At 46.0% G+C, this 20,251-nt stretch overlaps 2 protein-coding genes and 1 pseudogene across 3 annotated transcripts in view; 2 read left to right on the top strand and 1 right to left on the bottom strand.

Moving 5' to 3' along the window:
• The first annotated feature begins 1,434 nt into the window (after positions 1–1,434).
• LOC137803718 (protein Bouncer-like) lies at positions 1,435–2,353 on the top strand (annotated as a pseudogene).
• Positions 2,354–3,305: 952 nt separating this feature from the next.
• On the top strand, positions 3,306–3,689 carry bncr (bouncer). Its single transcript, XM_068602430.1, has one exon. The coding sequence runs from the start codon at positions 3,306–3,308 to the stop codon at positions 3,687–3,689; it is 384 nt and encodes a 127-aa protein (XP_068458531.1).
• A 506-nt stretch (positions 3,690–4,195) lies between these two features.
• The window catches only part of LOC137803806 (reelin-like), an 86,873-nt gene continuing 70,817 nt past the window's right edge, over positions 4,196–20,251 (bottom strand). The window contains exons 37-64 of one of the 2 annotated variants that reach the window (XM_068602553.1): positions 20,082–20,166; positions 19,805–19,987; positions 19,483–19,651; positions 19,258–19,363; positions 18,911–19,137; positions 18,573–18,796; positions 18,039–18,189; positions 17,635–17,893; positions 17,208–17,457; positions 16,703–16,871; positions 16,385–16,525; positions 15,970–16,147; positions 15,040–15,233; positions 14,700–14,950; positions 14,422–14,576; positions 14,035–14,249; positions 13,647–13,824; positions 13,381–13,556; positions 13,193–13,299; positions 12,853–13,095; positions 12,577–12,752; positions 12,411–12,484; positions 11,879–12,040; positions 11,574–11,731; positions 11,025–11,244; positions 10,653–10,850; positions 9,935–10,033; positions 4,196–5,595 (exon numbers count right to left, since the gene is read on the bottom strand). In XM_068602553.1, coding sequence (XP_068458654.1) covers positions 5,499–5,595; positions 9,935–10,033; positions 10,653–10,850; positions 11,025–11,244; positions 11,574–11,731; positions 11,879–12,040; positions 12,411–12,484; positions 12,577–12,752; positions 12,853–13,095; positions 13,193–13,299; positions 13,381–13,556; positions 13,647–13,824; positions 14,035–14,249; positions 14,422–14,576; positions 14,700–14,950; positions 15,040–15,233; positions 15,970–16,147; positions 16,385–16,525; positions 16,703–16,871; positions 17,208–17,457; positions 17,635–17,893; positions 18,039–18,189; positions 18,573–18,796; positions 18,911–19,137; positions 19,258–19,363; positions 19,483–19,651; positions 19,805–19,987; positions 20,082–20,166 — 4,845 coding nt within the window. In that variant the 3' untranslated portion in view covers positions 4,196–5,498. Of the gene's footprint in view, positions 5,596–9,934; positions 10,034–10,652; positions 10,851–11,018; positions 11,245–11,573; positions 11,732–11,878; positions 12,041–12,410; positions 12,485–12,576; positions 12,753–12,852; positions 13,096–13,192; positions 13,300–13,380; positions 13,557–13,646; positions 13,825–14,034; positions 14,250–14,421; positions 14,577–14,699; positions 14,951–15,039; positions 15,234–15,969; positions 16,148–16,384; positions 16,526–16,702; positions 16,872–17,207; positions 17,458–17,634; positions 17,894–18,038; positions 18,190–18,572; positions 18,797–18,910; positions 19,138–19,257; positions 19,364–19,482; positions 19,652–19,804; positions 19,988–20,081; positions 20,167–20,251 lie in introns of both variants that reach the window. The other variant, XM_068602552.1, reaches the window with a different exon arrangement.

A 20,251-nucleotide genomic window follows, 5' to 3' on the forward strand; every position in this document is an offset into this window, starting at 1 on the left:
CTCTGGAATGCCATTGAGCAGGTTGAGGTATGTAACTGTGTGAAGGTAAATGAAAGCAGCAAGAAGGAAATGTGTGTTTGCGTGCTCTCCATATGACACATACGGTAAGATCGTTTTTTTTGTTGTTGATCTGAGGAAAGGTTTGGATGCAATAGGAGGCATTCTTTGTGCTATGATACATTTCTTAGGCAGGTCCTTTGAAACATTAAGTCCTGCATACTGATTCTCGGATCATAACCCTGTGAGTAAAGCTTGTGCTGCTTGACTCTCTACAGCGATACTTACAGTACTAGAAAGCCCAACGTGGCCCTTTCAGTCGTGACCGACAACAACGACACTCCACTGAATGTGTCACAAAGGTGTGAGCTGAGGTGCACGAGGCAGTGGGGTGTGCTGGGCGTGGGAGGAGATCAAGCACACAGAAATGTATTCCAACCACACAACGGCCCACATTTCACCCCCAAGCCCAAAGCCTGGATTTCCTGGTTACTATACACTCATCCCCTTGGTCCTACTCACACTGATTGGATGTGTAGTGGCACTGGTAAGAATGGGTTTTGTATATGTCATTCCTCATGACTGCAATATGAGTTCATCTTTTAAGTTGATATTGTTTTGCTTCTGTTCAGGTTGTTTATGTCAGAAGGAGGTCACGGTGAGTTGTTTTCTGTGGTTTATGCTTTCAGAACAATTTGGTATCTTTTGTGTTCTGTCACAATTTGGTTTCTTTTGTTTGCTTGGCTTCAGATTAGATGAGCTGCGCCACAGGATGATTCCTCTGTACAGCTACGACGCCACAGAGGAGCGAGACGAGTGGGCGGACAGTGGCAGGGAGGAGGAGGAGCTTACTGTGAGCAGACCACTGAAACTTTACAAACCGTAAACAATGCACCTCAATTTTCTATCGTCATGACTGTTAAAACTTATCTTTTCTTTACAGGAACTCTTGTATAGGAAGGGAAAGCTCTCCTTGTCATCGCTCTACGGGTCATGAACAGGAAACCAAGAAAGAAAAAAGGATGTGGCCGCTTAAAGGACGATTTCTGCCACCGTAATGCAGATAACTAACATCTGGGAGACATTCCACAGCTGCAGGCCCACGTTATATACATTTAAATGTCTTCCCTCATGACACGTCTTTTGCAGAGCAGCAGATGGCGCTGTGATCTTTTCCTCAGTTGAGATTTTCTTTTTATAGACTGTTCAAAGTATTTTGAACCGTGAAGCGTGATGTTTTTTTTTGAGCAATAAACTGAAAGATAAAATCCAAACCAAAAGCTTGTTTGTGTGTGCGCATTTCTAAAATTATTTATGGATTAATTAGAAAGAGCTTCAAATACACACCTGTTTCTCATTGGTAATCAACGTTTGCCGGCGTTTAGAGGTACCCCAGGTCGACACATCGTCACACTGAAGGATTTCACACACAAAAAGATGGGATCTCAAAGAGAAAGCAGGTAAAACTTATGGAAACCCATAACACCTCTAATTGATGTAATATCAACTTTATATATTGAGTTGTAGTTCACTTTAGCCGCTTAATGGCATATAGACCCACTCAGCTGTTAAGCAAGCTGTTCCAATACAGCCTGCATCCTGGTCTCTCCCTTGTAAACGTTTATTGTGACTTTTTAATTGGGCCTCTTCTTAAATGAGTTCTGGTTTCATGATATTTGTCATTTCAGCTTGAAAAGACTAACCAGTGGGTTACATAACTGTTGCTACCACATTGATGAATGTGTCTAATGATGATATGATTGCACTCTGCACCCTTCCTGTTTAACTCTATGGGTGGATTTACACTAGTCTGGACGTCCATCACCTGGGACCACGCAGGCTCCTGACCTCCATCCTGTTTGCCGCGGCCCTGGTCCTCCCCGCTCTGAGCCTGGACAGCCTGCTGTGTTATTTCTGTCCTCTGCAGCGCAAAGCCAACCCCTGCCCCGAAATCACCAGCCAGTGTCTGCCTGGTCAGCGCTGTTCCATCACCGAGGGCCCCTTCGGCTCCCCCCGCATTCTGTCTGCGCAGGGCTGCTTGGACACTAAACTCTGTGGCTCCCATGAAATCACCTCTTATCTGGGGGACGAGTACAATGTCAGCCACACCTGCTGCTGCAAAGACAAATGTAACGGACGGCCAAAGCCCGACGTCAACCCGAAGATGCTAATGGGGATGAAAATAGATTATACTAACACCACTGATGTTCTTGGAGAGGATTTTAGGGATTCATGTGCAAATTACACATCGGGGAGCTCCACATGACCTGCCACTGCATCTTGGAGGTGCTCGCAGGAGGATGGGCAGAGGCCTGTCAGCCTGAGGCACTTACCTGCGTCTCTGAAAGGTCACTGACATTCAATCAAATGTTTGTGATTCATAATTGCATGTGCAAATGAGAAAAGAATACACCATGGTGCGTGTTTTTGTTTGGTTACATTTTTTTTTTTTGCTCCAGAGAGAAAGGTGGACTTGTCAGCCATCCTCCTGAATAATGGAGTAAATAATCCCATTATTCCTGTGGTTACTGACGAATGCTTCAGAATAAAAGCACCATGATTAAGCATCCCACTTCGTGTAGTTCCTTTGTGTTGATTTCACAAGCAGGTGTGCTGGGAGGTGTGGCCTGTGCAGGGAGATCGGAGTCAGTGGAGAGAGCAGAGTTCATCAGGAGAAGCTCTGAAAGGTTTTACCTGTTTGATTGGACTTTAAAATCTGTAAAATGGGTAGGTGAGTCTTCCTAATAGTTTTTTTTTTATTTTTTAAGTTGCACATTGAAGTTGTGTCTGCCATCTCTTTTTTTTGCCTTCACTGTGTTGAATGTGCCAATCAGTGAAGATCCGTGACACCTGTGCTGTCCTTTAAAACCAGACCAACAAGAGACTGGAAGGTGTCATTTTACGTGTCACGTTAACTATATTAGCCAGCTGGAGTTCTACACCTTATACAATCTGTTATATTACATCTGTTGGGACTCTGGAGGAGCTTTGTCATGTGACTTTATCACGGCTTTGAGGCCACAAATGTTTACCAGAAAATCCACAAACTGGGTAAGTGGAATATGAATTAATTCCTCTATTACTGGGCCTCTTCTTGGCAGAATGAATCTGTTTCAAAGACCAGTTGTCTTTTACTGGATTCAATTGAGTTTAATAAGACTCAACAGCGGGTAAGGAATTTGCCACCACAATTACTAACCTGCTGTTCTCTTTTAATTTTTAGTGAATAAAAAAATGATTTAATTGCCACAATATTGGGTCATTGGGGCGGAAAAATCCTGAACGTCTCTTCTGCTTGCAGGCCGAACATGTTGCAGCTCCTGCACGTTGCCGTGCCGTGCTTCTACCTCCTCCTCCCCTCGGTGCTGTGTGACAACCTGTTCTGCTACTACAGCCCCATCCTGGAGGGCACGACGACATTGGAGCTCATTGTGACCGAGTGCCCTCCCCATGAGCTGTGCTTCAAGGCCGACGGACGCTACGGCAACTACAGCGCACTGTCGGCCAGGGGCTGCATGCTGAAGAGGGACTGCAGCCGGGAGCACGACCTCAACCTCAAAGGAACGGTGTACACCATGAGCTACAGCTGCTGTGAGTCGTCGTACTGTAACTCCTGTCCGGGCGCCACAGCCCAATCCCTCTACGTCACTGTCACACTCATGACTGTCTCTGTGATGACTGGCAGCTGGTGACCAACACCTGATGCGCTATGTTTCTTTAGGGGTTCATGAGGAGGAATATGTCTGCCTGTGAGCATTAGGAAGACGTATCTCTGCAGCCTCGGCATCGAGTAATGCAAAGAGCCTGAAGCGCTCCGTGGTGAATGCCCAGTCTGAAGACACTGAGGCGTGCACCGACCAGCTAGTTCAGCACGTTCTTTTACATGATCTTAAGTAACACATCTGTTTTTACAATTTTTAATGTCTATGAATAAAGTATTTTTTATATTTTCAGGGACTTTTCTTTCTCTCTTATACACCAGACATGCCGGCGATTTTTTTATGTTTTTCTTAGTCAACAAATACGTCTCCGTAGCTGACGACTGATTTGGTCCATCAGCGGTGCTGCTGGCCTGGAATCCACCATGACGTTAGGCGATGATGGACAACAAAAACCCACATTCACAATGAGAAAAGTATCAAGAAATAGTCTGCTTATAGTTGAGTGAAAGAGAGCAGCTCAAACAATGTGTACAGTATGAGGTTTGGACAGTTCTTTATTTCCCTTTTATAAGGCTGCTGGGTCTCCCCATAGTGGATATACATATATATACAGGAGATTGCTATACTGGAGTCACACTGAGGGCAGAGGGTCCATATTACACAGACTTCAAAAAACAACACTAATAGAGCCTCACCTCCAGGTATCAGAAATCAGCAGAGGGAGGGGGGGAGGGGGCGCGCAACAGCTCATGAGAAGAGGGAAGAGAAAGAAGAGGGGAGATGATGCAGTCTGAGAGCCTGACTCGACTGCCTAATAACTTAACACTAGAAAATAACATACAGATTTCACGCACAGTGCATCTTAAATAGGTTACGTGAAGAACCATTTACCATAAATATCTGTATTTGCGGGAACCGACATATATAAAAAATGATAAAAAAAAAAGAAATCAATGTTCAGTCTTTAATTTTTTTTTGTATTTTTCTCCTTTTCCCGTCGTGCAAATCGTTCTTTCGTTCCTTCTTCCTGTGGACGCCGGGCTTTTTTTTCCCACCCCGCCCAAATTCGTTCCAGATAAACGAGGAAAAAAGGAACCCCTCCCCTTCCCCTCCCCCCATTAAAAGCATATGAATTAGTAGAAAACGAACGAACAAATGAACAGAACACCACAGTCAACTCGTCACAAAAAGAACCCACAGACACACAAAACAGCAAGAACACAGTACTCTTATTTTTTTTTTTTAACTTATTTTTTTCTCTTCTTTAACGCCGTTTTTCCTCTTAATGGTCGGTTCCTTTACGCCTCTCTTGGCATACTGGTTGGCGGCAGTGGAGTGGTCCTCCTCCCCCCCCCGACGGCTCAGTGGAACTGGGAGGCAACTCTCCAATCGGCTGGTCAGTTCAGCAGTGATATTTTATCTCAATTTCACAGTGTGGTAGGAGGATGAGGAGAGGGAAGGGGTGTGACGGGGAGGTAAACCAGAGGGAGGGTTATCGGAGAAATCAGAGAAACCACAGCAACAATTATAAAACAACTAGAAACCCCGACCGTCCATGAAGAAAAGTAAACAAAATGGCCGCTTCACTCCTTTCTTCTGAGTTTCATTCCCGCCGACCCGTGTGGTTGGGAAGGCCTTGATTGGTTGGCGTAAGCTGATTGGATGGCCCGTGTTTGTGGCAGAGGTTAGGGAGAGATGGGTGAGGGAAGTCTAAGGCTGACTGGAATCCGCTGGTGGATGGGACTCGACAGGGCGATATGTCGTCAGGAGCAAAAAGGATGGGCATGGCGGATCAATGCATGATTGGCAGGTCAGAGGGCGAATCCCTTCTCGGTGGGCTCAGGCACGCTGTTGCAGTGCCCGCCTCTTGCGGCTGTAATAGTGACGCGTGCCGGTCTGTCTGGCAAAGTTCATCATGTAGTTTTGTTTACGGGTGCTGCAGGGATACAAACACAGTGAAAGAGGGAAGGAAAGAGGAGGAGTATGAACATTAGTGACTGAGTAAAGGGCACGACAGATCCATGCATCCCCATGCACACGCTCTCATCCATGCACGCAAACACACAAATGGTTGAATGCAGCTTTTGTACTCACTCGCATCCATTTTCATGCTGGCATTTTTTTTTTTAAATCATTTTTTCAGCCATAACCTCAAACACTGAACACCTGTATGGGTCTCATGGCTCGGAGAATGGGTGCCGCTACTCTACACAACTGGATTCTGATTACGTTCTGCACAAATGAGATGCAGCTAGATGGTGAACATGGCAGTAGAACTACATGTATCTAAGACCAAAGGCCACAGGACAAGACATGGGACACAGAATCTACAAACATACTACCACAGACGCTACGGGGAGGACTCTGAATCTGAGTGTTTGAGGTCAGAGTTAACAGCCACCACTGGGAGAAAAGAAAAATAAGTAAACCAAGACCATACAGATGCAGGGTTATGAGCAGAGAAGGGGTGGTTTTGAAACTAAGAGAGACAGAGAAAAGCTGCAGAAGATCGCTCTTGCTTAGCCTGTTCATTGCCTCTTCCATCCAGCAGGGCGTTGCCAGTGAGCCAGGAGTGCAGCCAGGGGCCTCTGCGAAGCGGGGGGGGGGTGACCAGGAGGGGTGGGGCAGGGGAGGGCGTGTGTGTGTGTGTGTGTGTGTGTGTGTGTGTGTGTGTGTGTGTGTGTGTGATGGTTGATGCTGTGGAGGTGGACGTGTGTGAAGGCGGATGGGAGGGATGGCTGGTAAACTGTATGAGTTTGAGAGTGTGTGTGTGTGTGTGTGTGTGTTTGCACATTTGTTTTTCTGATTTTTGGTCAGAAAGCAGAGGGCAGTGAGGAGGGAGCTCCTGGCTCAGCGTCATGTTGTCGCTGTCCACAGACAGACAGACAGACAGCCATGAGTGAAAGAGGGATGGAGAGCTGTGGCAACAGTCAATGCGTAAAGCCATGCAAGGAGCTGGATGGAGGAGGTAAAATGGGCCTACATTTTAAATTTGTGATGTGAGATGCCCTGCATTGCGACTGATGCTGGTAAATAAACAAAAACAACTTTGGGCTTGAGTGTGATAAATGCTGGACCCCCCAAAAAACTATTTAAAGTAGGATCATTTTTTGAGCTGTTTGTAAATTAGCAGCTACAGGTCAAAAACACTCCAACGGCTTTAACAAAACAAACAGATACAGGTATAGTGATGGATTACATCACACATATACACACAAACACTGCACCATTGACATTCATGTAAATTGTACATTCAAAATCAATTTTGTCTTTTTCGGAATTTGTTTTTGTCTGGTGACTTTTTAGAGGATGCGATGCCATTTCAACGTTTAAAATAACCAAAATGCCATCACTCAAGATCGTATTGCTCTGTTTATGCCTCTGTTCATGTGCTGTTGTGAGTCCTACTTTGGGTTGGAGTGCGTAACTTTTACATAATGTCCTTGTCCAACGAGTCCACACAATACTTATTAAGCGCTTTGCCGCCATGAAAAGCTCTCTTTATTCCTGGAATGGTTGTATCTGGCAAATGAGGTAACTTGCCAGTCAGGTGCACTAGAAATTATCATTTTACATCAACCAAGCTTCCATCAACCAACCGTCAAACAAGCTGTTCCAATGTATAACCACTGCACAAGACATATATTTATCTCATTTTTATTTTTTAAATCTTTGTCACAATCTGTAGTCCCTGTTTTAGTCCCTGTTTTTTGATTGTAGACTCGGGTTGTATACACAAGCTGTTGTTGTTGTGTAAACGCCTCAATAAAAGAAGCACAGCAGCAGCAAAGAGTACGGAGGGAAATCCTTAGAAATGTTGAGGAAAAGTTTTGGGAGTGAACGCTCCAGATCAAAGATAAGCTCTGTATTCAGAGGAATGATTGAAGTAAAAGAAGAAAGCGATCGACGGACAAAATGCAGTAATTGTGTAGTTACTCTCACTGCCAGAAGGGGAAGACACCATTTCCGCACTCCACCTTTTAGAGCTACATGTTGGATCATTTTGTCAGCGTGCCTCCACCTGAAAACTGTGAGCAGCTGGCCTGCTTGTTGACCTGCCTGGGGCTTGAGTTAAGTGCGAGGGCATGAAGATGACTGTGGTGATGAGGAGGAGGGCCGGGATGTGTCAGTGAAAGCGAGGGACGGTGTGCACAGTGTAACAGGGAGAAGAAAGGGTTGGAAGGAGGGTGAGGGAGGGAAGGGAGGAGGGGGGGGGCTGCATTCAGGAAGAGGCGGAGAACTTACCTCACACTACAGCCATGCCAGAGGGAGCAGAATACAGAAGAGAGCAGAGGTTAGAGCGCGAGAGGGGAGAAGCAGGAGGAGGGGACTGCTGTCGCGCAGAAAGGTCTGGGGGGGTAGGAGCCCCGGCCTGGGGAGGCAGGGGCCCAAAGCGGGGGAGAGAGGAGGAGAGAGAAGAGGCATAAAGATAGTCAGAGGTTCAAGGAAGAAGAAATAGCGGGTGGGAAAGACAGAGAGAATGAGGAAGACAGAATTTATGAAGAAGAATGCAGAGCAGAAGAGTAGTTGGCGGGATTTGAGTGAGGACAGAGCAGAGAGATGTCACAAAGAGGAATGGAAAGTGAGAGACAAACACAGGTCGAGGAGAAGACAGACAGCGAGATATACAGCAGCAATCCATCCGTTTGTATGCCAGAATGGAAAGAGGGAAGGAGAAAAAGGGAAACGGCAAGTTTTGAGGAAGGAAAGGAGGAGGAGGAGGAGGATGATGATGAAGGAAGGTAGGATACGATGCGGCACAAGCAGAGGAGGGAGCATGACCACATGATCAAACACGTCGGTGACATTAAGCAGCAGGGAGGAAAGGCGCGTGGAGCAAAAGATACGATTGAGCAGGAGCAGGAGTGAGAGGAAGGTTGTGTGACGGAGTGGAGGTGTGGTGAGCAGAGAGAAATAAACAACAGAGCAAAGTGTGAGGACCACGGTTACTCTTTTCAGCAGACACTGTTGAAATCCGTGCGAGGGAGGGAGTGGGACAGGTCACAACCACGTAGACCGGGGACAGCTCAGGTTAGGCATAAATGTGTGCGTTTGTTTGTGTGTGTGTGTGTGTGTGTGTGTTACGCAACTTTGGATCAGCTGTGATATATCATGGTACCGTACGTGGTTGTTGTGTGCAGCATTTGAAATGCATCGGGTGGGTACCCATCTGAATGAACAATCAGCAGCCACTTTCAGAGGGAACGTTGCTCTGATACCCACAGGAACATGCAGAGAATGCATTGGAAATGCTTTATGATACTGCCATGTTCAGAGGAGCCGGGTAGCCCATGTTCATGATATCTTCAGTGCCCTGCAGAATCTCCAGCTTTGCCACTTTGATTTCTTCCACATAGTTTAATGATCTTGGTTTGACTCAAATGCAATATCAATGGAAAAATGGAAAGAAAGAAAGAGAGAAACCATCAGTGGAGGGCGTTTGAAACTGCTTTCAAATGTAAGATTAAGGAGGACAATGTTTTTTATTCCCAGTCGAATGGAATGCAGCAGCGTTGTTGCACACGAAATGAATGTGAAAATGAAAACAAGGCCAGTCAGACCGTGGGCTCGTCCGACAACGCTGGATTCGCAGTCGAGCAAAGGCCCACTGTCATAGATGTGAAGCCGCCTCCGGTTTCTGCGATTGTATCGTATGATCTTGGTTCAGCGCTCTACGTCACGCCTTGCAGCGGTGCGATAGCTGTCCATTTTAATGAGTGAATACTGTAAATCATGAATGAAAATGTGAATAGATGCTTCACATCCAATGAGTGCTTCAGTACGACAACAAATGGCAACATTTCAAAGAATGCTTTAAAAACTGGAATTGTTTAATTTAACCATAACGAAGACCTTTTAAAGTTTTAAGTAAGGTATACTTTGGACTTTTTAGACAGTTCAATGAAAAAAGGCACACATTCTTGACAAGGTGTTTGTATGGGAGATGCATGGGTTCTACAAGACACTGAAAAGATGATGATCTGACAGAGGGAGTTGATCTGTGGTACGCAGAACAGTCATCCACAAACAGAACAAAGCACATTGCAGTAATGTTTCTACTGCTTGCCTGACACCAGAGTCGTGATGAGATCTTTTAACTGGTGAGAGATTGGTTGGAGGTGGTGAGCAGCACACATGTCGTGTTACAGAATATGTATGCTGTATCCCTGTGTGTGTGTGAGGCGCAGTCAGAGGTAGAGACGGGGGGGGGAGATCAGGCCTCTTTCGGGGGCCAGTCTGGGGTGCCTCGGGCAGGCTGGGAATTGGGTACTCACAGAACTACTTCCACATGGTCCAACGCCCACTGGTCGTGTCCGGCACCGTCGTGGCGCGGCTGCCACCATCGCAGCATCACCCCTTTAACTCTCGCCTCGCTGGAGAGATCATGGAGAACATTGGGGTGTCAGTAACAGTCAACGAGTGCGTCAAAGATTACAGCCGCTTCAAACCGGCCGAGTGAAGTTTACCACACTGGTTCAAACAGCACCATTTTCTTATTAAGCTCCCCTTCATAAAGCGTTTGAAAGCTGTAACTGATGGCTTTATTAATGGTCCGTACATTTTTAAATGCTTTATAGATCAGCTCTAAATCATTATAAAGAACCACTTTGAGGTTTTAAAAAGTCTCTTTGTCTGATGTTTATCTTCTGACCAAACACTTTGTTTTTTTTAGCTCTTTCTTTCTTTATCAGAAACACTTCGCCAAATGGCTTACCTCTTGGAAAACCGCCGTAGAGCATCTGGTCCAAAGTGTTTTCATTGACAACTTATCAAAGTGATTTATTTACAAATGCAGATTTGATGGAAGGTTTGTTTAAAATGTATCAGTTACTTATTTGCGTATAACTGCAGATCACGAGCTGATGGTCCATTAGAAAGTACCATTACCATGTATCAATGACTTACTAACAAGTATGATGCAGTAGTAAAAGATGAATTAACATTAATAAAGCCATTTGTTACAACACATGAAGCTTTCAAAATGTCACTCACAGTGGAATATTGTAGGAGACTCTCTGGGCCTTGATGAAGTCTTTGGGCTGGTGCTGGGCGATCACGTGCCAGCTGACTCCATTGTTGACGCTGTATTGCAGCAGCACAGCCCGGTCAACTGTGTCAGCCTGATCCAGAGCTATGTTACAGCTGTCTGTCTGCGCGACGCTGCCGATCTGCAGCACAAACATGATCTTACTGTCGGGAGACAGAGAGGGAAGGAAAAAGAGAGAAGGTTGGAGAAAGAAAACATCAGTAGTTGGTAATACAGATTTTGCTGAGGGGGTGAACTAATCGGCGGTAGCTATGAGGCAGCTAGGTGTACGTTTACATAATTAATGTACGGACAGTTTACTCTGATAGTACCTGTACCTGGCTCGAGTGAGGTCCAGCGGTTTGGTAACGGCCTGCCTCATCTTACAGCCATTGAAGTAGAGTGAGTCTCCGTGGGCATGCGGTGAGAGCTGCCCACAGCCGCTGCCCACTCCACCACCCTGGACCAACTGCCAGCTCTCCTGAGACATACTGCCTGACTCAAAGTTGTCCTTGATGGAGCTGGGCAGGTCGCCGCTGGAGAGGGAGCAGTCGTCACCTGTTGAGATGATGAGAGATGATGAAATTGGATGAAATGCAGATTGCGGGCCTGTCAATGATGCGGTTGAAATTGACAGTGAAATGAAAGCGTGCAGCAACAGTGAAAGCCATGTTTTAGCAACTGTGGCGGAAAACAGTTTTTTTCACGAACTGTGTTTTTTCCCTTTTTAAAAAAAAAAGTGTCTCAATCACATGCAAACATTTTGTTGCAACTTTTGACTTCATGTGCGTCATTTTTACTTTGCACATTTCTTCTGAATAGTACCGATGCAAAAGAATTGTGTGTCTTTTTCGCGGTTCAAAGAAAATATGCTGTTTGTGGCCCACCATGGTGTCCCTCATCACAGATGCAGACCACTCCACTTGTACAGTAGCCGTGGCCGCTGCAGAGCCCTGGGCAGGCTTCACCGATGTAAACATTGTCAACTCCCCAGCTCTGCCGCTCTCCCGTCCCCTCCTTTTGAATCCAGCGGAACTGGGTGGCCCTGGAAATATACAACGAATCACAAATGGATTACGCTGCTTTCACTGTCATTCTGCTGATATGTATAACATATGAATATAGAAATGCACCAGCATAAAGTCATAAAATGGTCCAGCGTCGAGGAAATCAAATATCTGCATGCTCCTACCCTGAGGAGACGTGGTCTGGCAGCTGCACAGTGACCCTGGTCCACGTTGAGCTGTTGACTGGGCTGTAGATTGTGGACTCGTGGAACTGGAAGGGAGAGCAGCCCACGTTGTTGACTGAGGAGGGGAGACACTCGGACTGTACCAGCTGCCACGAGTCAGACCTAAAGGGAGAGCGTGAGTTGAAAACTGTCCGTATAAAAACATGTTCTACAAAAGAGAAGGTTAACATGGTGGGTGTAAAGCCATGCTTGCGGTAGGAGTCACTGAGGCTATTGACCTGATATTTAACATGCATGTTTTCGATGCCGCCATGGTACCACTTGCCCTGACTGTCAGGTCAGATTATAATAAATGTCTATTTCCACATTGGCTGAACACAATTCTACAGTTCTTCGTCTACAATTTGGCTGTTAACAGTTGGAATAGGAAGGATAAACCATCAAGTATAAAAATGGGTCCTGACGTGCAAAGGTCACTTTATAACTATGTCAAAGTCTAATTCTTTATCAGGCCCGTGCATGTCTGTTTTACCTTGCATCCTTCCTGTACTGCAGCAGGACAGAATGATGGTCTCCACAGGTGTCTGCCTCACAACCAACAACAATCTGCATCAACAAGACAGATGTACAATAAAGGATTAAAGACACCATGTGCAAGACAAATATGGCAGGTGTGAGGCTGTCTCGCGGTACTCTACCTTAAATTGTAAAATATATCCAGGCTGCACTATGAGTTCTCGAGTGGCCAGGATGTTGTGTGTCTTGTCTTGGTTTTTATTTGGCCAGTACAAGTGGAATGAGGGGTTTCCACAGAAGCCAGCTGTGCGCACGGCATTCGGGTAGAAACTCCAGCTCTCCTCATGCGAAACGCCCTCTGGTGAAAGGTTAAGACGCAAAAAGAGAAGATCAAATTTCCAGAACATTCATTCATTTGCAATGATAGGCTCTGATTACATCATCACAAACCAACTCACCATCATCAAAAGTGTCAAGCAGAGTGGGTGGATTGATGTCTGACCCCCCCACCAGGATGTTGTCTATGGCCCACTGGGCTCTCTCCAGACTGGGCGTGGCTAAGCCAGAGGAAATGGTAAATGGTTGCCACCAGCGCAGGCGAGTAGCATTGGTCAGAGCTCCTTCTGGGAGGACGATATAATCTCTCCTCACTGACACGTACTTCAGATAGTCCATCTCGTGCAGAAGTGTCCAGGACACACCTGAGGGACAGATATGGACAGAAACAGAAATTAAAGAAGAGACCAAATCATAAACTGATGTTGATGAAAAGAAAAAGTCTGCATGCTGTTAGCGCACCTCCATCAGTAGAATAGTCCAACAGCACTCCCTCTTTACGACAAGTTGGACGGTGGCACATGGTCATGTTGTCATCACTTCCAATCCTGGCCCAGTACTCCACAAACCTACCACAAAAACAACAATTTCAAATGCACAATATTTAAAGAAGCGGAAAACTTTTTGCGGTGGTGGAAAGAAGTACTAACTTTGCTCCGCGGAGGTCCAGATCTGCGGTGACAGCCTGTCTGGCATCAGCCCCTCCAAAGTACAGGGCTGTCCCCTCTACCAACACACCACAGTCTGTACAGGGCCTCCCGCCCTCCAGCACCTGCCACTGGGGGCCTGCTGCCCCCTCCCAGTCAAAGCGCTCCTTCAGAGATGCCTACAGAAGAAAAAAAAGACATACACATCTGAATCCCCGCCTTATCTTTTTCTTTTATAATCTGACTTTTGAGTGAGAGCCAGATTCTACCTTGAGAGGAGTGCTGGCGTAACAGTTTGGTCCAGTGAACCCTGGGTCACAGAGACAGCGCTGGTCCAGACAATCTCCATGTCCCCCACAGTGGCCGGCACACGCTGGCCCGATGTAAAAGTTTTCCACACCCCACTGAATGTCTGAGTGCTGCTGGAAAAACCGGAACCGCACCGCACTGGATAGGATAGGATAGGTTAGTCAAACAACATGCATACTACTCCCATAATTTATATAACGAAAGTTTTAATAATTGATGACAATGATTTGATCTCTCAATGATTCATAATTCAGGTCATGATTGCCTCGACGGTACAATTAAATGTGAATCAGCACTGTGTGCATTGTCGAAAGCATGTGAAGGTAGATATGAGGGAGGATGACTCACGTGTCAGCCAGACTGTCAGGCAGAAGATAGACCGCCCTCTTCCAGCCTTCAGCAGGGAAGAAGACTGACGGCTGGGAGATCTGACCTGCACAGCGGGGGTCGGCAGGCAGGCACTGGGGCATCAGGTACTTCCAGGTCACTCCGAAGTCCATTGAATACTGAACGTGGATTTGTCGGTCCGCATGACGCTCTGGCTCACTGCAGCCGACCGCAATCTAAAGCAACACAGATATTAACAAGGCCACCATCATAGCAAATCAAGTCTTTTTGACTGAACTGCACACGAAGGTTGAATACATTGCATTACGATGAATTTTATACACTGAAGGACATCATGCAACACGGTTATGTTTTGCCTTTTTGAGTCCTTTTAGGCTCAGGAGTTACCTTAAATTGCATGACCCAGCCCTTGTCAGGAACAATATCATGTGTAACAGCATACACCTCTCTCCCATCAGCATTGCCACACACCATCACTCCATCAGGGGAGCTGCAGAAACGCTGCACTGAGCAGTCCTCTGAGAACAACCAGTGATCGCTCACTGAGAAAGAGAGAAAGAAGGGAGAGCAAAAAATAAATATGAATAACAGGCTTTGTTTGGAGGTAAAAGTAATTGTGACATCCCTGTGTATTCTGTTTGATTGAGGCATTGACTCAGTAATACCTATCGGTGTTTCCTCCTGGTCGCTCAGCTGCTCTATCCTCCCTGAGGTCCCATCAGCAGCAGCTCTCTCATGGTTGGGCAGCGCCACCCCTCCAAAAGTGTCAGATATCTGCGCCCGTGGGTCCGAGCCCGCGATGAGGACGTTGTCCAGAGCCCAGTCGCTGTGGTCCGCTCCCTCATGTTGTGGCTGCCACCAGCGCACACGCACTCCTTCTTGACGGGCAGCAGGGGGCAGCAGCACATTCACAAACCTGAGCACAGACAACAACAAGAAGAAAGTCACAGATGCCCTGCAGGACAGCTAGTCGTGTACATGTGTCGTCGGTGGAAAGAAACTCACCCAGGCTTGGTGTACAGATCATAGAAGATCTCCGTCAGTAGGTGCCAGTTGATGCCTCCATTCAAACTGTACTCCAGAAGCACGCCCTGGTTGCGGTTGCTGGGGGGGATCATGCAGCCGTACATGAAGTAGAACTGGATGAACTCAGCGTTGGTCAGGTTCAGGTCCACAGTCACTAACTGACGGCTGCAAATCTGAGCACAGACACAACGTAGTCAGTGAAGTCAATCAGTATTGATCTGTCTTTCTATTTTTTTTTATTAACTGTAGAATCCATCTAAAAACAAACCCAGAAGGTTTATGATCTGTTATGTTGTTTTTATTACATAAAACGTTGTTGAACCATAACCAACATAACGAAACTGACTGAGATAAAGTTTCAACTTAACCAAGGTAGTAATTTATCTTGATACAGCTTCATGCAAGACTTTTAACTGCTGCTATTCAGAGCTTTCTTGGGCAGTGTGTCCATTAAAAACAGCCTGTCAATTGATATCCATTAACAACACTGCCCAGAGTGCCTCGGGAAAACTTAAAGCTGACATAAGGCCTGACATCTAACCGACAGACTACCTCCAAGCAGCATCTTTCAGACTGTTCTCTGTATCGTCTGTTTGCCACATTGAATCAACACATGCCAATGCTTTTGCAGTCTTTATTGCAAAAGTGTGTTCTTTTAATGCCTACCTAGCAAGGTAAGTTAATGCATTGATCATATTCACATGAAGAAAATGTCGAAAAAGAGAATGTGAGGAGAAAACTAGACTGAGCATTTGAATTTGTACAAACCAGAGTTGATAGTAAATACCCCAGAGGGTGTGAAAACCGTATTTCAAAATATAATTGCATTTAATATTCACCAGATACTTGGTTGGGAAGCATTTCATAATTGAATAGAATCAAACGACGAGGGGATGGATGGATATTTACCCCACTGAAGTGCAGAGCAGCTCCAGAGGCCACGGCTCCACACACAGTGCTGAGTTTCCCACCGGTGAGTACGTGCCATTGGCTGAGTGAAGGAGCGCGGCTGAAGCTGTCCTTTAGCTGAGAGGGCAAAGGAACCACAGGCTCATCGCAGTACTCACCACCCCACTCTGGGTCACAGCTGGAGATACACAAAATCAGATGGTACAGTGAGTTAAGTAACACAAACACACTGGATACAGTAACATCACAGGATCAAATCAAATGAATAATGAGGGCGACACAATGTTCCTCATAAAACATTCAGTTAGCACATTAACGCACGCAAAAAACGAAGAAAACACATTTGATGTCATTTGTACACCTTATTGCTGAGAAGTCATACATTAAATGCCTGCATGAGGCTGCCATTACTTACACACAGGAGCTCTGTTGGCAGCGTCCGTGGCCAGAGCACATATCTGGGCAGCCATCTCCAATGTAAAGGTTGTCCAGAGCCCAAGTCTGCTGCTTGTCAAAGGGAGCTTGCTGGAACCAGCGGAACCGCGTGGCTGGAGACCTAAAGACATAAATAAAAAAACAGATACGTCTCACAGGTTATGATAAAGTCAAATATACAGCAAGGAATTAAAGTGTAAATCCTAACATGGCACTATATGCTTATGATATGGGTATACTGTTGAATCAGCACATGCTACACAAGTTTGTCCAGGAGCGAGTTCGGGGTAGTGCTGACCTGGCATATGATGGGATAGGCAGCGTGATGCGGCCCCACTTGTTGTAAGTGTCAGAGACCAGCAGCCTCTGCAGGGTGTAGGAGGAGCAGTCGGGGCTTGTAGGCAGACAGTCTCTGACCACGGGCTGCCAGGTCAGACCCAGATCCAGAGAATACTCCAACTCTACCGCTGCAGAAATCAAGAGGAACACAGTTGTCAGCGTGACGCATATTCAAGAAACTGCATAAAAAATGAACATCTTGACAGTCTCCAAACTAAGTTAAGATTAAACTAAATAAAGATGTTGTTGTGTTAGGACTTCGTTTAACATCATTTCATCGTTTCATTAAATATAGCAACAAATACATAATTTGCAACTATTTCTCAAAATAATATCTGACATTTTATGGACAAAACAATTACTTAATACAAAATAATTGCCATACTGCAAAGTGATGAAAATAATTGTCAGTTGCAGCCCCGTTGACTACAAAGAACAGCTTATTCCCATTTCTTGATGCTTACAGTAGCATGAGTTGGTGACAGAGCAGGAAGCCGAAAAGTCAAACTGGATGAAGGCGTCTTGACCCAAACTGATATCAGTGGTAACAGCATAGCGAGTGTTGGACTTTTCTATGAATGCGAAGGCAGGCCCATCGGAGCCACAAACAGGCATCCGTGTTCCTCCAGGGTGGAGGAGCCATGAGCGCCCGTCGATTGATGAGAAATCATCTTCCAACGGTCCCCATCCACTGGCACTGCCACCTACTACCACCTAGGGAATGAAAAGGCACATGTTTACACAGTTATCGTGAAGAAGGCAGAGAAAGTGGATTTGTCAGAGATATGAAAAAAGAAAGCTTGGATTGCCATGATGTTTCACTGCTTGAATGAAAATGATTAAAAGATATATTGATGGACGGATGGTTGGATGGATCCTCACTTACTGTACCTGATCAATGACCCATGGGCTGTAAAAGTGTCCATTCTCAGACGGCTGCCACCAGCGGAGGCGAGTGGAAGGCGTACGGGCACGCAGCGGGATCTCCAAGGCCACCAGGCGAGCCTGATTACTGCTGTTACTGAAGAGAAATTCCTGCAAGAGGCCCCAGGAGAGACCTCCATCAACAGAGAACTGCAGCAAAACCGGCTGGGAGCGAGGGTCTGGAGCTGCCTTACCACAACCGAGACGCAGGAAGAACTGAACAAACCTGCAGAGTACAGCCATGAACGCATGAAATTAGCACTGACGAATGCCAATTAAACAACAACCAAAATGTTGGTGGTGTATTTGTATATACAGAGAGTTGGAAGGTTGCTTTTCTTTGTTGTTTGTTTGAGGGACGGGAGCTTTACCTGGCATTTGCCAGGTCCATGTCATTGCTGACCAACATGCGCAGGCCATCCTCACTGAAGAACAGGTGGTTTCCACTCGACATGATACCACACTTCCTGGATGGTTTGCCACCGCTCAGTAGTCTGAAACGTTCAGCATCCACTGCCCCCCCTACAGACACAAAGATGTACACAAACACACACAACAAAACAGTAAACACACAATCACAAATGCATCATATACTGTGCCTTTACTTATTCAAATATTGTCATCAAATGCTTTAAAGATATTAATAAAAACATCAGCATTAATTGCACAAATTAAGGTACACAACTGCAACCATAGAAAAGTGGGTAAAAGTAATTGGGTTAATGGGATCCCAGAAAGTTACATATTAAAAAATAAATATATCGAAGGGCATAATAAGTGTAATAAGCCTGAAATCATGCTAACTCTGACTGAGCAATAAATACTACTCACATTTCCTCACACACACTTACATTTAGATAAACTGTTATTTCCTGATGGCTTGTTGTGTCTGTATGTTGGTTTACCTTCAAAGTCCTCCTTGAGGAAGTCCGGGTTGGGGGTGTCAGGTACAGAGCAGTCAGCTCCAGAGTAGCCGGGGTCACACACGCAGTGGCTGCCACCCACACAAGTCCCGTGGCCGTTACACATGTCCTGACACTGTGGGCCAATGTAGATATTGTCTAATGCCCATGTTGGAGGAGCCGAACCAGTTGAAAAGAAGCCCTGATACCATCGGAACCTCACTGACCTGTCAGGAGGTCAAAGAGCAAGAATTAGAGAGACAGAAGATACTGTCAACACAATTAGAATAAAGTATCACCTTGTTTTGTTTTATGTTGTTCAGGATGAATCCAGTCCTTACCCACAGAGACGAAGCTTGCCAAAGTTAATGACCTCCCTCCTCCAGCCCTGAGTTGTACCAGGGAAATATATGCTGGCAGGGTGGAGCTCTGTGGAGCACAGTGAGGAGGGGTGTGGCCCACCGGCACACAGGGGCACCAAAAGGTGCCACGTGGCACCAAAGTCCCGTGAGAACTCGAGACGCACTGGGTGGGAGGAACTGCTTTCAGCTGTGCAGCCGACATTAATCTAAGAGAGACATAAATATACACAAAATCAGTCACGAATGACGAGCCGTGATTAAGGTTTCGATTGAGTATGAGTTATTGTTGCGTTGGAAAAGGAGTCATCAAGGCTGCGTTTGTGTACCTCAAACTGGACGATAGTGTTTTCATTTACGTCGATGTCCCTGGTGGTAATGGAGTGCTCGCCAAGCTCGCTGGAGACAAACACCATGGCTGATTCATCCTCCTCCCTGAAACACACACACACACACACACACACACACACACACAATGATTAGTCAGATGATTAAATCAGAAATGATTAAATCAGAAACACAGTAAAAGTCAACATTAAAAACGTTTCTCTTACAGTCCGGTCTTCTGGTAGGGGCAGTAGAGGCCAGTGTTTCCCCCGGGGAAGAACAACCAGTTGGACTCATTGGGGCCATCCTCAAAGCTGTCTATCACCATCGGTGGGTTGTGTAGTGAGCTTCCATCGATGATGAGATCATCTATGACCCACACCTCCTCTTTCTTACCTGAAGGACATAATATTGTGGATGGAGACTGTTAGACACTGGTTCTACTAATTCAGGCCGCATGAAGTGATTGCAATGTGTCGAAGACACAGACAAGATATGCAAGAGCACAGAGTGAATTTTAGTGTGCAACCACACAATGTGTCCACTCACCGCTGTTGTAGGGCTGCCAGAGCCTGAAGCGGGTGGCGTTGGTCTGAGCGCTGGCTGGCAGCGGCAGGTGGAGGAACAGAGTGTCAGTGGAAGCTGGAAAATAAAACTCATCCAGCATCAGCCAGCTGATTCCTCCGTTCACAGAGTACTGCAGCAGCACTGAATGGGAGCGCTCTGGGACACCTAGAAAAGCACACAAGAAAAACTATTATTAATATAGACAACATCCTGAGCAATATTATGTTCCAAAGTACAGCTATACCAAGTTTTATATTACCTTTAGTGATGAATTTGAAGGAGAACTGGATGTAAAGAGTGTTGGTGCAGTCCAGATCCTGTGACACTATCATTCGCAGACCGTCCTGCAAACAAACAGACAAGGGTTACAGTGTTTATCAGCTCAGAGTAATCAGCGGTCGAATAATATCAAGCTGTGTCTGCATGATT

This window comes from Clinocottus analis, unplaced genomic scaffold (assembly GCF_023055335.1).
Source record: "Clinocottus analis isolate CAN_PGR_092001 unplaced genomic scaffold, fCliAna1.0.p SCAF_6, whole genome shotgun sequence".
NCBI classification, from domain to species: domain Eukaryota; kingdom Metazoa; phylum Chordata; class Actinopteri; order Perciformes; family Cottidae; genus Clinocottus; species Clinocottus analis.

Bases quoted from the DNA above. Each gene is read 5' to 3' on its own strand.
- bncr (XM_068602430.1), top strand. From the start codon at position 3,306: ATGTTGCAGCTCCTGCACGTTGCCGTGCCGTGCTTCTACCTCCTCCTC.